General features: G+C 34.6%; 1 protein-coding gene across 2 annotated transcripts in view; it reads left to right on the forward strand.

Moving 5' to 3' along the window:
- Positions 1 to 21160, forward strand: part of LOC124368829 (unconventional myosin-Va) — a 147304-nt gene that overhangs the window by 30014 nt on the left and 96130 nt on the right. For both annotated transcript variants that reach the window (XM_046826238.1, XM_046826237.1), the window contains exons 3-8: positions 3769 to 3937; positions 5522 to 5666; positions 9647 to 9803; positions 11030 to 11249; positions 16744 to 16955; positions 19373 to 19504. In XM_046826238.1, coding sequence (XP_046682194.1) covers positions 3769 to 3937; positions 5522 to 5666; positions 9647 to 9803; positions 11030 to 11249; positions 16744 to 16955; positions 19373 to 19504 — 1035 coding nt within the window. The remainder of the gene's footprint in view (positions 1 to 3768; positions 3938 to 5521; positions 5667 to 9646; positions 9804 to 11029; positions 11250 to 16743; positions 16956 to 19372; positions 19505 to 21160) is intronic.

Consider the following 21160-nt stretch of genomic DNA (forward strand, 5'->3'; position numbering starts at 1 on the left):
GAGATCGTGTATGGCAAGCTACTAATAGGAGAGATTATGAAGAATTTGTCTATTGTCTATTAAATTTCTTATTATATTTAATCACGAAGAAAAATAGTACTTTTTGACTCTGTTTAAGGCTTCTGAAACTTGAAATTTAAAAAATAGTATAGGAACTTTGTTGTCACCTAACTATCTTTCCTGCAATTTATGAGGGTCATCTGAATTTTTTGAGATACTGGCAGACAGAGCACACTGCAATAATCTTATCATTCTTATCTGATTTTCCATCATTCTTATCGGATTTTACAGTGCCTATCAGTACCTGACAGCATGTTGGGTCCAGCAGTGTACTTGTATCGTTTTTTTTAGAAATATCACTTTCGTGAAGTCATGAAGTTATCAAGAGAGCATTTTTTAGCTATAATTTTAAACATATTTGTCTCAAGGGAAGTTTATTGAACATGTCAAAATTGGCTTTAGTTCTGAAGCACCATCCTACGCTACTTTTTTAATGTGGTATTCAGAATTTCAAAGCTGCCGTAATTTGCTTCAAGATGACGAACGTTCAGGTAATAATTGTATATATGCCCAATACCTCCATTGAAAATTGGCAGTATTTTTGCAACCTTAACATCTCTGGAAATGTCCAGTAATAAAGGAGTTATTCACGACTTGCAAAAATATTTAGTATACTATCTAAGATGATTTAATTTGTCAGGATTAACAGATTGTAAAGTCGTACGGAAACTCACACCATAGCGTTAAAAACATATTATGAGAAAAGATAGCAATTATTTGAAACATAGTAAAGTATAGCATGTGCTGGGAGGAGGGGTAATAATGGAAAAATCACAAAGTAGCAAATAGCACGTGTTGTGGTGAAGGGTAGCAATTAGTAGTAACTCACACAATAGCATGTTGCATGTGTTGTGAGAAAGGGTAGTTGGGAATTGATTTTTCTCAATATTTTTGACTGTGCTATAAAATTTGCTTACATCAGGTGTTGTATCGTTTCTGAAATTTTCGATATCATTTTGAGAGGATGTTGATTACGTACAATGACTTTGGATTTGGGAATTAAAAGAGGTGTTCTAGTTTAATCGTTAAAGATGTTTGTCATGTCAGTAAAAATTGATTTTTGTGTCAACTTACACCTCTTTTATACTTTCATTGCTTTATAAAGCCTCAAATGATTACTTTGTAGCCAATTTTAAATGTATTCTATTTCGCCTCCCTTTAATCACTCTTGGTAATTTTTGTTGTCTGTCAAAACATACTGCTGCCGCTGCTACTGAGTGAGACTGGTAAAAAACTTGAAAGGTGACTACATAATAGTTTAAAATTGCCTTATAAGGCCTTAATGGTTATTGGAAAATATAATATTACTGCAAATTCCACAACTAGGAATTCAGAAAGAGCTGATGTATCAGATGTTTATTTTATTGTACCTAAACAGGCAATTAAATCATGTGTTAGTAAATGGGTAGTTTTGATTAACGAGGTTATGATGACGATTGTGGCTAAAGATAAGAGAGCCTGAACCTATCCTTGCACTGAGTAGTTATCATGTTTTTGAATAAACTATACTAATAATAGTAGTAATAATAGACTCTTTCTGTCATGAGTATTACCCTTTGTAAACTACTGGTTTAAAATGCACCAGAATTAGCAACTGGGAGCACAATAAGGAAATTTTATTATATTTTCAAGTGGTAGTTTCTCTTTAGGAGGCCTCTCTTCTCAAAGACGAAAAATATGATTTTGCTGAAGTCTTGATTTGCCATTGTTCCACATGTCCATGAGCTTGATATCAAACCATACAAGCCAAGTATATATATATATATATCGTATGGGGGACAAAGGCAGCTATCCATAAATAAATAAATTAAAAATTACAATTATTTAAAAAGTACGTAAGAACAAAGTTCTTGAGTCATAAATTAAAAATAATATTAAAATCTCCCGTCACAAAAGCTAAATCCAAATTACTGAGCCAGTTTAGAGACCCATCCTCTAAACCACTCAGACCAGACCAGACCAAAAAAAACAATCGCAAAGGGCAGTCGTTTACAATGTGCTCAATTGTCTGAGAGTTTGCGCCACAATCACACGTCTGGTCGTCAGTAATACCCCACTTGAATTTCCAGTGATTGCTTCTCCCAACCCCAGTTCGAAAACGATTCAATAAAACCCATTCCTTTCGAGGAATTTCCAAGCCACCCGCTGCTTTCGTAGGATCGGATATCAAGAACTTGTTCCGTCCATCGAATGATTCCCAGGATGACGCCCAGTTAGCATTAGGCGTAAAGTTCTCCTCTATCAACTGGGATGCTGTTCGTAGTGATGGCTTGCGTGATTTGAGCCGGCTATCTTGCTGAGGAAGGTCGCGCGTAACGGGCAATTCGGGATTGGACACGATCTTATTGAACTCTCTCAGAAGAGCCTCTTTGCGTCTAATCTCAGGTGGTGCTATATTGCTCAGCACTGGGAGCCAAGGTGTTGGTGTTGCCATGAGAGTTCCAGTAATTGTCCTCATGGCCCTATTAAGAACGACATCGACCTCTCGCACATGTGCACTATTAAGCCACACAGGAGCACAATATTCAGCAGCGGAGTACACAAGGGACAAAGAAGTGGTACGCAGTACTTTAGCGTTGGCAAGCCTTACTTTAGGCAAGCCAAGTGGTTGCCAATGATAAGTCAGTTTAGATTATGTAGATTATCTTTTAAATTTTCCAATTTACACAATGTTAAAACATTGTTAGCACAGTCTTGAGGTATTTCAGCCTGTCTGTGGTTATCTATCTTCAGTCAAGAGATGTCAGACAGAGACATATCAAGTTTCAGTTTTAAGAAGAAACACAAAGAAAATTATGTATTATATCACGTATTATGTTAACGCTAACAATGTTTGAGGTATTAATTTTTTGAAAATTTGGGTTTGAGCCAGAAGGAGATCTCTTTTAGAAAATTATCATGTTGCATATCAAAATGACACTGAGTTTTAAAAGTGTTCTCCAGGAGTTGGGAAACCGTTTTTCACTATTCTATTATAATCCGTTCTCTCACAATCAATTTGAAACACTTTATATAAAACACCCTCTGTATATATTATACATGTTTATTTTATTTTATCTGTGACTGTGTTACTGTTTGTCATAATAGCTAGTTTTAAATAAAAAATACTTTTGCAATGTATACACGTTGAATTTTTTTGCCGACTCCTTGTAGACCATCCTCCATTGGATGTGAAGTTAGTAACTACCTTAAAAAATATTTCTTAAGTCCAATATTCATTTATTAAGTTTAACTTTCACAACTTGAGACAAGACAAGAATATTAGAACATCCAGAATAGGACCTACATTGTAAATGTTTCAAACTTGAAACCAGCATAATTTTTTAATTTTTTAAAGGGTGAACCTTTTGAGGTCGGATTTGAGGCAATGTACTCTACTAATAAAGAAAGACCTTTAATTTGATGTACTACTCGATCTATGCTCTAATTTAAGATTTCCTTCTGACTCCTTGTGGGCCACTTCCCTCAAAAAAAAAAAAAAAAAAAAAAAAAAAAAAAAACTAATTTAATTCACAAAGTAAACTAATATATGCAGTAATGATGTACCAAATTGTATTGCTTTACCTGTAATGGTTCGGGAATTATCAAGCCTGTGCGGGACTTTTCTTACACCCTGTGTATATTACAATGTTTTTTTTAGTTACATGATAATGTTATCTTCTAATAAGCAAAAATGATGATTATTGATAAATATATTCTTTGTTTCAGATTAAGTCAATTAAAGTTCCAAAAGAAGAAAATCTACCTCCATTAAGAAATCCAGATATTTTAATTGGAGAAAATGATCTCACATCATTGTCGTACCTGCATGAACCTGCAGTATTGTATAACCTGCAAGTACGGTTTTGCAACCAAAATGCCATCTACACTTATTGTGGTGTGTATTGTGATTTTCTCTAGGTATAACTTAAATAGTTGTTATTTTAAAGTAACTGTTGAACATCCATAACACTCGGTTTAATCACAGTTAGTAAAGTAAGACCGGGTGAGTGGTGGTTAGGAGAGATCGGGTTTTGTCGAAATTTGTTATATACCTCTATAGTGTTTGCAGTTTACTTTTTGTTAAGTAATAAATTTATTACATTTATTTCCTATCATTACTTAAATTTATTCTTTTATCTTTCAACCACAATATTAGATTATGAGCAATGATGTTATTAAATTTCATTAAATTACTCAATTCAGTATCAATCCACTAGGTTTCTGTATTCCTGTAATATTGTTGTCTCTGTGAGTAAAAATATTTTAATGTAAGGCCAGTATTTTTATAAATGTAGTACAAGAACTGTTCTCTGTCATTTAAATTCATCAAATCACTCCACTTCATTTTAGTAGTTTGGTCTTGAAAATCTTATTTCAATATGGGATTTACTAATATGATTAGAATGTTGTTTGTTGACTTAAAATATGATGCTAGAATAACGCCTTAAATTTATTGCCGATAGAGTAGAAAAGGACAACAAAAGTGTTTCTGACATTTGTCATTGAGAAGTGTAACAAAAAATTACTGAAATAAAACATTTCAGGAACTCATCTGTTGAATTAATTATTTGAATCTGCCAGATTTTTTCAGCGGGCATCAACAACACATTTTTTCTCCTTTACTTTTTTCTAAAAAACTAAATGTGAAAGTTGTATATATTTGTTTATTTGTAATAAATTTGTTGTTAATTTATATATTTTGGATTGTTATTTGAGTGGGTTTAGTAAAGTGCTATGCTGTGCTAAATGTTAATAAAGTAAACGAAACACTTTTTTATGATAATCCAGTTAATAACTTTTCAAAATGCAACGGTAAGTAGTTGTAATTGTAATTTTCTTATTCTGTAGCCTTCACTGGAAAGCAACAATATGTTGCACTTTGTTAAATTTTATGTACTTATTATTTACTTTCAATATATGCTTGTAAAACTCATAAAAACGTTTAGCACTATAGGTGAATATAGTCAACACGTATAGGATTAAACACATTATTGAGTACATTTAGCGTTTGGCAAACTTCAGTCGTTATCAGCTCATTTCTAGCATACTACACTAAACAAATACAAGAGTTTAGATCAAGGTGATATTTCAGGTATTGTTCTGGTTAGCATACTACACTAACAAATACAAGAGTTTAGATCAAGGTGATATTTCAGGTATTGTTCTGGTTAGCATACTACACTAACAAATACAAGAGTTTAGATCAAGGTGATATTTCAGGTATTGTTCTGGTTAGCATACTACACTAACAAATACAAGAGTTTAGATCAAGGTGATATTTCAGGTATTATTCTGGTTAGCATACTACACTAACAACAAATACAAGAGTTTAGATCAAGGTGATATTTCAGGTATTGTTCTGGTTAGCATACTACACTAACAAATACAAGAGTTTAGATCAAGGTGATATTTCAGGTATTGTTCTGGTTAGCATACTACACTAACAAATACAAGAGTTTAGATCAAGGTGATATTTCAGGTATTGTTCTGGTTGCAATCAACCCTTATACAGAGCTGCCTATCTATGACACCGACACCATTCACACCTATCGAGGCAAGGCCATGGGTGACTTGGATCCTCACATCTTTGCTGTTGCTGAAGAGGCGTACACAAAGATGGAAAGGTATGTAGTAACCGTATAAGTGGCAATAATTATCAAATTATGCTCTATTTTGTACTTAATATATGCATCTTTAATTGATTATATCAAGTTTTTAATTCTAACTGTAGAAATAATTCACAATTAACTCTGGTTTTACTACTCCACTAGCAGTCCTCATGCTTAATGGCATTACATATATTCTGTATATAGGTGTTTAATATGTCTTGGTGTGCAATAAATAAAATAAAGTTAATTGAATATTCTAAAATTTCATTTTACAGTTTATGAGACATTACTGTATAAAAGTTCAGAATATAAAACAGACCACGATTTTCCAGACCATTTTCGTTTTAAAAAATCTCATAATACTGTATGTTAATGATTTTGTTTTGATAAAAAACTACAACTTGTAAGCTACCTTTTTACATAATTTCTGTTCATATTGAGGCACTTATCATAGTGGCTAAGTATTTTAATATCCTCATCATAGAAGTTTGCCCCATGCCCTTCTACTATTGACTTGTAGTCTTGAGTATACTGTCATTGTCCAAGCGAACTCCACCTAAAAACTTTCAACTTTGGAAAATGTTGGTAACCTCTGGGTTCAAAATCGAATGTGAAAGGTGATAAAAAAATCTCACATCCAAACTGCCAATCAGCTCCCGCATTGCTTCTGCAGTATGCACTATGCGTTGACGTGTATTATACACTCTCCTTTTGACAATAGGCTAGCGGTTCTGGATGGGTGCATCAGAGTCATGCAGTTTTTTTTTGTTTTCTTAGGACAAGAAGCTTATAAATTGCACTTAGTCCTAAACAAATCTTAGTGCTGCTTCCGAAGTGACATGATATTCAGGATGGGTAAGGTTTTGGGGTAGGGGCTGTCTCCTATCGAGATCTATGAGGAAGAATTAGGGCACTAATCTCAAAGTCATTTCCTCCCGGAAGAAGGGGAGGCCAGCTCTGAACCAGCCTCTCCAGTCAAAGCAGGGAGGGGGTGGCACACCCTTGTTGAGGCTAGCAAGAACCTCTGAAGTTAGGGAACAAACCCCACCAACTCCAACAGTCATCTCCCGCAGTAGACTAGACTGAATGGTAGCTATCAGTTTGCGTTTTGAACGGGTTTTTCTTCCTTGATAGTGAATTTACATAATGTCATTCCATGCATTGGTGTTTCATTTCAGGTACAAAGTATGATATCCAAGTTTAACCATCAGTCACTGTAGTGTCCAGCATTTCATCACTATTAACATCATATCCTTCAAGAAAACTCGTGTAGTTGTCATGCATTTTTGTCTATGGTCATCAATCTAAAGGCATCGGACCAATCTCCTACAAATCTTCCTGTAATGCTAATTTTTTTATGGATGAATGAATGTGAAATCATAGGAAATTGTTCACTAGGTTCATCCAACGTCATACATTAGTTAGCTTTGGTGTGAATGTCAATTTGTGTTTTTAGATCTTCATTAATGAGGGATGGGTGACCAGAGTGGCTTTTGTCATGAATTTTACTCCTATCTAAATTAAACAAAGCACTGAAACAAGTTCACGAGAAATTCCAATAGGTTTCACAAAAACTAATAACTGATCAGTTTTACAATCGGTCACATTTTGTACTAAAACGTCTATCATAAATGTAAATCAAAATAAAACTGGTGATAATATAACAATGAAATTTTGTAAACAGCGAGTAGAATATGTGACTTAAGTACTATATAGTGCTACGGTTGATCCTCGTATAGGGTTTTTAAAGGTATTCCTGATATTTTTATGCACATTTAAGTTTTAGTATAAAACGGTTGATTGTATCTTAGGTCGATTGGCACAAATTATATGTAATAATCATATTCTATACTCAAGACTTTTACAATTTATGCATCGAATATGAAGTGTTACATATTATAAAAAGAATGTGAAACAATTTTGTGTAAAGATATTTTATTTGAACGGCTGAGAAAATTGGTAACTTTACTGTAATGCAGAAATGACAGATTTTATGTTTGTGACAGAACTGATGTTTTCTTGTTGCCCTGCTACAAAAAGGATATCACTTATATATTTTAATAAATAAGTATGTATTACTTCAAGAAACACAAAATCTTCTTATTTTAATTTGTAAAATCTATGATGTGGTTTCAAAGAATCACTAGGTTCAAAATCAAGTAAAGTTGCTTGCATAATAGCACATAATTGTTATATTTGCAATGTATACTTTGAAAGTGCACATTGCATATACACTCTGAGAGTTCCACATTAGCCTCAGTTTATAATGTACAAAATAAATTTAAAAATCTTTGATTTTGTTATTAATTGTGTCATCAGCACATTATTTTTTCTCATATTAGGAGTTATATTCCACTGGGAAGAAGAGTGTCTGGAGGCCGTAGAATATACTGACATCGGTTTCCTGGTTGTACCTGCCAAGTGCTATTTTGTGTTAGGCCTTGAGCTCCATTTTCCAGATAAAGCTACATTACACTAAACGTTAAGTTAGAGAGACTACTATTGCACAACGTTAATGGAAACAAGTTAATTGTGTGTCTGAAACAATGAATTGATAGTGAAATGTCCAGTTTACTTAGGCAACAGTATTATCCCTAAACTAACTTTTTTATCATGACATTGATGAGTCATTGCCAAGTTATCAATGCTTCACCTTATATAAGTCACAGACTCTTAGGAGTTAGGCCTAAATCAGACTCTTAGGAGGTAGACCTAAATCACAAAATGTCTGAACCAGAAATCTTACTGAGTTCAAAAGACATTCCTGTTTTACATTATACAAAACAAAAGTGTAAATATACCCTTTTAGATTGGGGCAAGATAACACTATATTAAGTAGGTTTAGATTCTTTTTTTAATACTATTCATCAAAATCGTCAAAAGATTAGGATTGTTATTTCCAAATGTCAAGTTTGGTAGTATCTTAAATGTAAAATAATAATGATTTTGATTGTTGATTCAATTCCTTTTATGCTTTGCTGGTGCCACAGTTTGGACAATTTCTGACACTTGTTTTATATGATTAAGTAGTTATTGTAGTATATTTTAATCTAGTTTTTTATGTCTTTCACTTGTAATTCTCATTATAGGAGCCAATCATGTACTTTCTTACTTTTTTCAGGAGAGGCTGGTAGCTCTAGGGACTGATCATTCTATAATTTTCTGTGTATTGCCAATAGAACAGACCAGTTGTGCATATCACCATGCCTAATTCAGGAATTAATAAATCAAATAAACCAGAGTTATGGCTAGTTTGATGACTGTAATTGTTATTACATAATCATCAGTTATCACTTATATAAGAAACAATTACAAAACATACAACCCCAATATAATTTGTGTGCCTAGATAAGTCTTGATAGGAAGTGGCAACTCTTCATGACATGTCTGAAATGTGAACAGAGACCAATTTAAGAGCTTGAAACCTGACCGTGGTCTTCAATTTTGAGTTCTAATTTTAAATACCAGTACAATATATTGTTGCAGTAATCAAATGATGTGAGATTTATAAGATTAGGCCATAAGTAAAATTGTGTTTACAAAGATTTATACTACTAGGAAGAATACACCAACAAGCATAAGTACAAAATTAGTATTAATTAGATAATTAAGATTTTTTAGTGTAATTTTAAAACTTTGGCAAGGTTCAGTTATTTTTTTGGGCGACATTAAATCTAATATTGTTGGAGATGCAATGAAAAACCTGAATTCTATCAATTAAAAACTTGTGTCTGTGTAATCTTTAAACACAATATTGTTGCCAAATTAATTTTTGTTTCGGTGAAATTTGTTTATCAAAACAAAAGAAATGCTCATGTTACATGGTTTTGATTGACCCATTGCTGAATCCATTTGATTTCATACGCACAGGAACCAGTAGGTGAACGTGGCCGCTATGTCTTATTTAGTGTTTATAAAATTAGTTCTTGTTTGCACACAGTTTTTACAAATCCAGCTTGCTAACTGTTATATCAGATGTCTGCCGTTATGTGTAGGGAACAGAGAGATCAGAGTATCATCGTGTCTGGAGAGTCTGGAGCAGGCAAGACAGTATCCGCCAAGTACGCAATGCGGTATTTTGCTACTGTGGGCGGCTCCACCACTGAAACACACGTCGAGCGCAAAGTCCTTGCCTCCAGCCCTATTATGGAGGTAATCAACCATTACTTGTAAGATTAAACTAGGTACTGTCTCTTTTGCCCGAGAAATGTATCATCCTCACTCTAACTTTCCCAGTAGTATTTTTAAAATATTAGATTTTCTACTATTTCAACTTTTTCAAAAATATACTACTGTATAGTACTCGTAAAACATATTTCTTCAGAATGACTATTGGTTGCCTCAGAATCCTGTATCATTTATTATAAATTATGTATCACAAAAGGTGGTTGACTTTCGAAAATGTAGGAGTTTAGGGACATCTGTCCTCAAGGGATTTTGAATAACCAAAGAAGTAAGTCCATTAATCTAGATATATTCCCCAAGTTCCATTTTTCTCTATTTTATTTTCCAAACTTTGACTGGGCAGGGGGAGGGTGCTTTTTTTACCTCTTTGTGTGTCTGTTGGTTTTGAAGTATTTTGTTTATTTTTGAAACACAGTTCATTTTCTAATCATCGAGGCAGATCTTTTTATAATATATTCTATTTTTTACTAACCAACTGTGAGAACCCCGATGGCAGCACCAGTGATTTATTTAAAAAATGTATATACATCTGTAGAAATATATTTAAAATGTTCCAACATTGTGTAAAAAAACACTTCTATTGATTTAATTCCACTAAAAAGATTTAACATAACCCTTTTAAGGCGGACAGATGTAGTAGACATCTCCAGTAAAATTGATGTTCACTGCTGTGTTAACATGAAGAGAACCTATATGTATACCCTGGGTTGCGAAAAATCTTTTTGACCATCATCAATGGAATGGAAAAAATGTATTTTTATTTGCATGTTTAATTACTTAATTACTTTTGCGAATTACTTTCAGTGTAGTTTTGAATGATGTCTTGTATATTTTAATAATGCAAAAAAGCAGCAAAAACACTTAATTTATTTTTTTAAACATATTATTAAAATCATAGTGAAATGACACATATTTGTTTATCGATGTAGAAAATTAATTGTGCAGTTCTGCAGTATGGAAAGTTTTGGCTCCAAAGATTTGAGGTTAAAGTCAAAGTCTTGTTTTTATTGCCAGACGGGGGGCTGATGTGCAATAATTGTACCACCATAATTACAAATCAATAATGGGTTCAGCCTGAGGTGAGATAAACTGTTTATTTATTATGGATTTATTCACCACTACCATGTAACTATTTAATTTTTATATTAAAAATTGTTTTATAAATTTGTGTTAACTTGAAAAATTATTTTCAGGCCATTGGAAATGCAAAAACGACTCGCAATGACAACAGCTCTCGCTTCGGAAAGTTTATAGAATTACAGTTCAGTAGGACATACAATATTATCGGGGCCAGCATGAGAACGTACCTACTGGAGAAGTCACGTGTAGTCTTCCAGGCACCTGAGGAACGTAACTACCACATTCTCTACCAGTTGTGTGCGGGTAGAGAAGAGTACCCCTACTTGAAGTTAGGTGAGTCCAAATAATCTTAAATATTTGTTTAAAATTCTTTGTTATGGAGTAGAATATTTCTTCGTTGAGTTTATTCTCAGAGTTAAAAGCAAAGGTCAAACATGTTTGTGACTGTTGATTATTCTTCATTGAATGAACTCTGGGTGGTGGTGATTGCATGTTTCAGCAACCAGTTTTATAAGAAAGACTTTAAGTTTTTGTCTGGAAGTTTTCGTGATCAATATGGCAGAACGTTGAAGAACACTGCTCTCCCGTATGATTGTTTTTCTCTCAAGAGAGGTCAGATGATATTCATTAACCTCCACGGATTTTGATGTAATGCTATGCATTGTTAAATTGTTGTTCCTGTTTTATTCTGTTGTCTACCATAATATTACACAACAAGCATTTCAATGACAACTACATGTCACGCAAGTAGGTTATAGGGTTTTCTACTAGATGTCAACACTTCCTTGGTCCTCTGTCATGAGTGTTACCTTAGTGAGTTTGCTGAAAGTCCTACAGAGCAGAGAGCTACCATGTGTTGTTGTTATATGTTACTGTCCTGGAGTATTTTATGGTTATATTTCTAGCATTTATTGTACCATGAAAATATCCAAATAGACAATGGGCGTTGAATTTAAAAGAAAGCCAATTTAAACAAAAAAATGTGTTTTGCTTAAACAGTTGAAAATTAAAATTTTTTTTAAAAAGACATAAAAATAAAGTTTTTGCATATAAAAATATATAACCTCTCTTCAAACCTGTATTTGTAAAAATCTACCAAAATATTTAGCAAAATAACATTACTTTAAGTAAAAAAAATACCGTTAAGGGATTAAAGAGGAAGTTGCTGTTGTATCTGGTGTATTTCGCTAGTTCTTGTCTACTCTGTTCTTATTGCAAAGAGGTATGTTTCTTGGATGTAGATTCCACAACAGTCAAGATTCCCAGATGAATATGACAAAAGTGCGGAACCCTGCAACTCAGGGAATCCTCAAGCAAAGTTACAAAAGGGTGAATCAGCTGACAGAAAGGCCACGTTACAGTTATGAAATAGAAAGACAAAAGGCATCTCCTTACCATTTCAACCACACATGGACCGGAAATGCAAGAAGTGACTAATAAACGTGGCAAGGTAACAATGTAACCAAGTATTGTGGTTGCCTATATTAAGGGAAAGAGTGGGATAGATAGGAGTGATCAAATGATCTTCTACTATTCCATTCCAAGAAAAGGCCTGAAATGAAATGAAAAATGTCTTGGCGAGGTTAGGACTATTAAGTCCTCTCTTACACCTAACCATAAATTAATAAACTCTACTATTACTGTAAAACAAGAGCCACAATACAGTTTACATTACTATTTTACAATCAAAAATTATAATCTCTATTTATATAAAGTAATAAAATGAAATAAAGGTTCTCTATGAAACTAAAAATAAATAAATAGAATAAAATTTACAAGGAAATTAACAGACATTCATCCATCACCATTCATACAAAGCCATCGTCCCATACCCTATGCCACGATATCGTCAACCCGACGAGGCCCAAAACAGATGGTCCCTAAGCACCCCCCGAAACCGTTCCCGACCTCGAATACCTCTGATATGATCCGGGAGATTATTCCAAAGTCGACAAGCAGAGACTGTGAATGATTTACTGTAAATAGAGGATCTATGAACAGGAATAGATAACAGAGAAGCCTGCGCTGTTACATCAAGATTTTTTTCCTTTTGATCGATGCAGCACTGTGGAACAGTATGTATATTCTCAACTGAATACCAAAATGGTGTATATCAGCTATAGAGACATTATTATAAAAAAATTTCTTCAGTTGGAGCCAGAGCCATGTCATCCCACATTTTTCAGACCCTCATCGGATCATGGTCCTTTCGAGATGGAGGTGAGATGGCGATGCTATTTCTGCACAAACACTAAAAACATGTGGTGACAATATTTTTATTTTTGTGCTTCAGTTTGATGCAAAAATGAGAAACAAAAGCCATTTGGCCTTTCTATGCTCACTTGCTTTAATGAGTGGCATAAAGAATTTGTCTAAATAATTGTACGTTTTTACCATTGTATACTTTTGTAACTTATTGTAAGCCACTTTATTGTTCAACAGATGTAAATAAAGTTATTTTGAGACAGAAATAACCTTATTTATTTCAACCTCAAACGTATAGATAAAAAAACTAAAATAGTAATGAGGCACAAGTATGTGACATTTGGTCAGCAATCAATATACAGGGTGGAGCGCGGTAATTTGCTGATTTGGAAATGAAATAAAAAAATTATGAGCTTTAGAAAAAATTATTTTTTATTTTAATTATATTGAACAGTAAGGGAATTTTTAAATTACATGGTTTTAAATAATGTATCTGGCAAATGTCGACCTTCGGCATCCACACACTGCTGAATACGTTTTCTGAAGTTTTCATTAACTCTAACAAGTATGTCGACTGGTATTCTGGCAATTTCAGCCTCAATATTGTTCCTTAGGTCTTCCAAGGTGTTGGGACGGTTGATATACACCTTCGACTTCAGGTAACCCCAAAGGAAAAAATCACATGGGGCTGTCTGGTGAGCGTGCCGACCAGTTCACATCACCCCTCAAAGAGATAAGCCATCCAGGAAACATTTGCCTCAAACAATTCATGGTAACCCTCGCTGTGTGTGCAGTGGCACTATCCTGTTGGAACCATGTATCCTCTAATTGCATTGCCTCAAGAGCCGGCTGAAAAAAATCCTGTATCATAGTCATGTACCGTTCGGAGTTCACAGTTATGGCACGACGGTTATCCTGAAAAAAAGTAAGGGCCAATAATGCCTACTCGTGATATGGCGCACCACACAGTGACGAGGTCCGAATGCAGAGATCTCTGGTGGACTTCTCTGGGGTTTGTTTCACTCCAGTAGCGCATGTTTTGCTTGTTGACACACCCACAGAGGTGAATATGTGCCTCATCAGAAAAGAACACAATTGCTTCACGCGGTATAGTTGCAAGCATGTCTTCACAAGAAGTACGCCGTGTCAAATAGTCCCGTGCTGGCAATTGATGGACCACGCACATTTTATACGGGTGAAATCTCAGTTCATCATGAAGAATCCGGTGGAGAGAACGTCTTGAAATGCCAAGAGTAAGTGATTGCTTCCGAGCAGAGCGTTTTGGAGATTGCAGTACTCCTTCTCTAACTCTATCGATGTTTTCCGGTGTTGTAATCCTTCTTTGAGGTCCCCTTCGTACACATGACACATTCCCTGCTGTTCTGAATGCAGTTACCCAATTTACAATTGATTGCCGACCAGGAACACGTCCCCGTGGGGGAACAGCGAATCGTAAACGAAAAGCACGCTGCACTGCAATGATCGAGTGGGCATTTGAAAAATACGATTCAACACAAAACGGCCTCTCCTCTCTTGTCCACTGCATGATGGCAACTGGAACGCGGAGGAATACAAATCTCCCGTCAGCCACTATAAGCCACGTCCACTCTCCCCTCTCTTCGACCAACAGTGCCGCCACAGCCTGCAGTGCAAAAAAGCAAATTACCGTGCTCCACCCTGTATATTACAAAGTTTTGCTACTGACCGATGGCTCATATATGCGCAAATTTTCAAAATAGTTAAAATCATGTCAAATGTATTCATTTAGCAAAATAGATTGTTCCACAAAATTTGTTAATATATATTAATTTTAGTTTGTTCTCAAATTTAGTCTGAGAGAAAGACCAAGTTACTATTCTCGGTTTGTACGTGATGAACCCAATTTTTGATTGATCTATTTATGTTACCCGACCAGTGCATATACGTTCCGATTTATAAAAAATCCAAAATATGCAAAAAAAGCACGATTTTATCCTTAACCAAAATATATATAGTTTTTGTGGCTTTACTTTGTTTACTTTTTTAGCAATTTTTGAACTTTAGTGCATAATCCACTAACATTGTATTTTCAACATTCTTGTACAGTTGCTTTATAACACTGAAATTCAAGCTATATATGACTTGTTATCATTGTTTTCAGGAAAACTCAGGAATACTCACTTATTGTTTTTGCTATAGTTGTTTTATTCAAACAAATTTAACCTCGAACAAGCCTGATAAGGATGCCGTTCCAACTCAGCTAATAGGTCTCTCAAATCACTCGATTTGTTCATAAAACTAAGTGTGTCTTCATCAGCCATATTACTAATTACCAAAACAAAACATAGACTAAATAAAAATCAATTAGACAGACACCAAAACACAACGACAGCTGACATAACTAGTAAGACAGTCAGCTGATCAGAGTCAAAACAGTTGCTCGCACAAGACGTTTCTTCTAACCGTACAAATAGGAATAAAGTTTGATTTATTGAGTAATAATATACCTCAATCAATAGCTCGATTATTCTGCTATCAATTGATATTCAGTTTTAAATAGAAACATTGGAAATACGCAAATAATAATTGATTTCTGAAACGTCTGCTTACTGTTGTATATATGGCAGTGCCAATACGTGAGTAGCCTAACTGCCTTTGTGTACCCGATTGAATACAAGATGGCAGATGTGAAAGATCGCCATCGGGCACACGTCGTTGTGAATGTATTAACACATGTATTATATTCCATCATATAACCATCAATATATTACGCCCTTCCAGTGTTTGGTAGCTGCTTAACTCAAGAGGCAAATGTCATCCTTACACGGATACAGAACAGTGCGCTGAGGTTTGTTTATAATCTAAAAAAATTTGACCACATCTCACCTTATCGCAAAAGAGCAAATTTACACTCTGTTCAAGATATTTGTAGGCTCCAAACTGTGACATTGGTGCATAAGGTTTTGGTAACTGGTGAACCCTCTTACCTGAGACGGAAACTAGTGGCGCGAGCGACTCTAAGAGAGCGGCACACTCGACAGGACGACAAGCTGCAACTGCCGCGTGTGCGGTTGGAGGCTACAAAAAGGTCCTTCTCGTACTTTGGACCCCAGGAGTACAATGCCTTACCACCAGTTATAAAGACTTTGTCTGTTAAAACTTTCAAAAAGGAAGTTAAAACTGTAACTGTAAAACCTTAATGATGTATTGTTGTTTATGTATGAATTTTCTATGTAAATTGCCAGCACGCAATATTTGGGTGTCACAGTTTTAAAATACGAATTGTACTGTTATAATTAGTTTGACGTGAGTCGATTTGTAAAACAGATTGTAAACTGAAATCCGCTCAAGAATAAAGGCCTTATTTATTTATTTATTATGCTGGAATTAATCCTTCCCCTCAAATCTGCTGTAAAAAGTGCACTTTCAATGCTCATACTGAAAGATAACGTGTACTTGAATATTTTATGTTGTAAAATAAAACATTTCCGGAAATAAATTATTTCATATAGAGTAAAATTATTTATATTTGACTCTACTTGTGTCTATAGTGTTAGTAAAGCTCTTAATTAAATTTTCCAAGATAGTTTTGATTTCAAGTGTTTCTAGGATTATTCTAAATTAGCTTTAATGTGTTTTCAAGATGACGCCACGATATACAGGTACTTGAGTCAGGAGGCCGTGATACCTGGTGTGGATGATGCTCAGTGCTTCCAGGAAACAATATCTGCTCTAGTCACTCTTGGGTTCTCTGAACGTAAAATAACAGATATATTCCGAGTGCTTGCATCAATCCTACATCTGGGGAACATCAATATCACAGGTGTCAACGACATGGACGACAGCTCAATTCCGGTAATTAGATTTGGATTACCATATATCTTAATACTGGTTATGTGAAGGTAGTTAAGTACAAAGGATTTGCTTGGCAGCAATATATATTAAACATGGAATGTACAAGGCATGTTTTTAAAGTAAGTACCGTTTTGATATAAAAAAAATCAACAAGTAAATTTTTCAAACAAAACTTTATTTACCTGAAAGAGCATTCTTTCCTCTACTTCTCTACATAATTTCCATATTAAGGCACTTGTCATATCTTGGGACCAGCTTTTGTATGCTGTCGTCAAAGAAGCAGCATGCCACGCCTTTTGTTTTGAATTGCGTGGCAGTTTTTTTTTAAAGTTTCACAGTACGCGGCTGCATTAATCGTTTCACCGCGAGGCAGAAAATTGACTAACAACACACCCTGTCTGTCCCAAAAGACAGTGCACATGATTTTCTGGGCAGAAATTGTTTGCTTGAATTTGACTTTCCTAGGGGATGTTGAATGCCGCTATTCCATTGACTGTTGCTTTGATTCTGGTGTAACGTAGGCTACCCACGTTTCATCGCCTGTAACAATATGGCTTAAAAAAATCATCGCCCTTGTTACTGTAACGCTCGAGAAAGCTCAATGCACTGCCCAATTGTTTAGTTTTGTGCTCATCATTCAACATTTTCGGTACCCACCGTGAACACAGTTTCCGATAATTTAAACGTTCTGACACAATTTCATAGAGAACACTTCTTGATACAGCAGGAAATTTTTCAGCTAAGGACGAAATTGTGAACCATCTGTTCTCTTTCACTTTACAGTCCCTATTTTTGAATGAGATCATTGGTAATGACTGAAGGTCGTCCACTTCATTCCTCATCATGAACGTTCCCCATCTTTGAAGGCCCTAACCCATTTCCGCACCATTCCTTCACTCATAATGTTTCACCATAAACTTCACTGAGTTTACGATGAATATCAATTGCTTTTAAGCCTTTAGCACAGAGAAAACGAATCACAGCACACACTTCACAGTCGGTGGGATTCTCGATAGTCAGCGGCATTTTAAAATCACGTAAACAATCGAAGACTCAATCAAACGGCGTCTGTGGCTTCCCAGCTGATGTAGCTACACTACGCGCACGCGCTAAACGGCAACTGCAGTGCTGCAGCGGCGTAATTTAAAAACAGTACTTACTTTAAAAACATGCCTCATATAATAGGGAATTCACTTTTATAACTCCAACTATTTGTAAATTATCAAGCCATCTCAGGACCCATTTAAAGACCCTTTGCTAAGATCCAAAAAGGGCTTTTTTCATGGTAGGGAAAGAAATTGCTGGGAAATTAGAACGGTTTGTTTCTACTTTATCACAGATTTTAAGTTTTTGCTGCAGCTGGTTGGACATGAAGTTGAGCAGTAAAATGTTTAGTTATGAAACATTATTTAATTACTGAAGCAACAAAACTCCATAAAGTTAATTCTAAATAAAATACATCTTGTTAACTAACTTTAAAAATTACAACAAGTGTCTTTTATTGTAAACCAATATAAATCATATGAGAAAGAAAAATTATCTGAATCCAATTTTGAACATACAATTTCAGAAAAATTTACTATTTGAATTTTGAAACGGAATATTACACAGAGAAATTCATGCAGACAAGAATCAGTTGCTGTTATTGGTTATTGGGATGAACGGTAAATGCAGCAGTTATTGGTTATTGGAATGAACGGTAAATGCAGCAGTTATTGGTTATTGGGATGAACGGTAAATGCAGCAGTTATTGGTTATTGGAATGAACGGTAAATGCAGCAGTTATTGGTTATTGGGATGAACGGTAAATGCAGCAGTTATTGGTTATTGGAATGAACGGTAAATGCAGCAGTTATTGGTTATTGGGATGAACGGTAAATGCAGCAGTTATTGGTTATTGGGATGAATGGTAAATGCAGCAGATAGACAATTTTGATGTTAAAAAATAGCTTGGTTAAAAAGAAAATACCATGAACTATTTATTAGGATCGGATAAAAAACAACTGTAAACACATTTTTAATAATGAGTTGAAAATGCAATAAAACTTGAAAATGATTTTACCTCAAACCATACGTCTACAGACTGATGGACTATAAGTTAACTGAGTTTTAGTTATATTGCAAAAATGTTGCTGTGTAAAAACTATGCTAAGTGTAGCAGGTTAACAAGTGGGATCTTTGTTCTATAGTTAAATATGTCAAGCGTACCCAGTGCATTACACTTTGTGGAAGTAATGAAAAGCAATTCGTCCTTGTATCTAAGTAAAAAATACACAGATAATTTTAAACAATATAAATTGTCACTTCATTAGGAGTCGTGCACCATTGCTGTTTAATTTTTTTAGCACGGTCAACGGATTTAGGACTGACGTTTAATAAATACAATTTTTGTGATGTATGTCGATCTGTGTTCACAGGAGGCAGATAGTCATTTACTAATTCTGGCAGAACTGCTAGGAGTGGATGTACAGGAGTTGCGTAAGTGGTTGTGCCTGCGTCGTATAGTCAGCAGGAGAGAAGTCTTTGAGAAGCCCATGACACTAACGGAGGTAACAGAGCTCAAACATTATAAATAATTAGCAATGTTTTAGGAAGCAATAAAAAGTCTGTTTATGATCAGTTCCACTTGGATGTATAACTCTTAATAGCCTAGATTTGTAACACATCATAATTTTTCTTTACTGCTCCTAGCTTTGAAAAATTATGAAAGGTAGTTGTAAAGAAGCATAAGAATGGGACATGGAACCTGAGTGTTTTTGCTGTTGTCTTATTGGGCAAGAAGCTCAGGGAACCTCCATAGCATTTAATCCTAAGAAGTCTTCTGTATGACTTCTAGAATGAAAAATGTTTGGGTATGCCATGGAGAAAACAACAGGGATTGTTTACTATCAGCATTTCGTAGAACATGTTCATTTCATTTTATCATGCCATTATATTTGCCACAAAAATGTACATCATTGACAAACTCATAAATACAGCTCATTATTACAGCCACGTCAAAATCTTAAAACTAACAATAATTACGCTTATACAGCACAACAGTGATTGTAACAGAATACAAAAACACAATAATCATTAAAAATCTGTATTTTTAATTTTGAAAAATTAATTTAAGCCATGAAATGGATTCTCTAACAGCCAGGAATAGAAATTATTTTTAAATCAGTCAAAGGGATATGAGTTAATTTGTCTTTTAACAAAATTATAAACCTTCAAAGATACCACAACATGGCTGTTAAGGGTTTTACTTAACCACCATTGTCCAATTTCATCATAATTTTTATTACGCGTGTTTGGCTATGAATTTCATGTTTAAATTTAAGTAAATTTGGATTTTTATCAATATAGATAGCTAATTCATATATATAAAATTATAACAGTTTGGAATATGAATTTCTTGAAGTTTGGTTTACAATGCTCTCTAGGCTCACATTTTTAAGAGCTCTAATAGCCTTCTTTTGCAGTAATAATATTTCTTCAATTCTAGAGCAGTTACCATACAGTACTAGTCCATATCTAAAAACAGATTGGAAAAAGGCTAAATATGCAGCTCTAATGTAATTTACAGGTATTATATTGTTCAGTCTACTCAAGAGATAAATAACTCATGACAGTCTTTTATTTAAGTAATCAATGTGTGCTCCCCATGTCAAATTTTTGTCTGTATTAATACCCAAGAACTTTATTATGTTTGAGAAACCATCATCCGATAAATCCGAGTTGTGCATAAGATTAAATAACATTCATTAAGTATTTGGTCTTTATTAAGCAACTACCCATTTGCATGAAACCCATTTGAGGCATTTTTTAATGTATAATTGGCCAACAATTCAAGATCATTAACACTTTTACTGACGTTAAAGAAGGTTGTGTCATCTGCATATAAAATGGTTTTAAAATTAACATACAAAGGCAGATCATTTATATAGATTAAGAAAAGTGGGGATCCAAAACGGAGTCCTGTGGAACGCCCGTGGAAAACGCCGTGTGGAACAGATACAATGGGGGTTACTTTCAACCTCCACTGAAGCTTTCTTCGATGAAGAGGAAGCTGGTGCTCTTCTAGCCTCTGTCTGTCAAAGCAGGCACGTTTCCTTCAGATCTAGACATTTTGAACCATTATACTGAGGGAGATGCTCTCATTTCAACTATCACCCCCCCCCCTTTGCTATAGGACTATTCTTGGGCACCCATTGGTTTGCCCA

Source organism: Homalodisca vitripennis, chromosome X (assembly GCF_021130785.1).
Source record: "Homalodisca vitripennis isolate AUS2020 chromosome X, UT_GWSS_2.1, whole genome shotgun sequence".
NCBI classification, from domain to species: Eukaryota; Metazoa; Arthropoda; class Insecta; order Hemiptera; family Cicadellidae; genus Homalodisca; species Homalodisca vitripennis.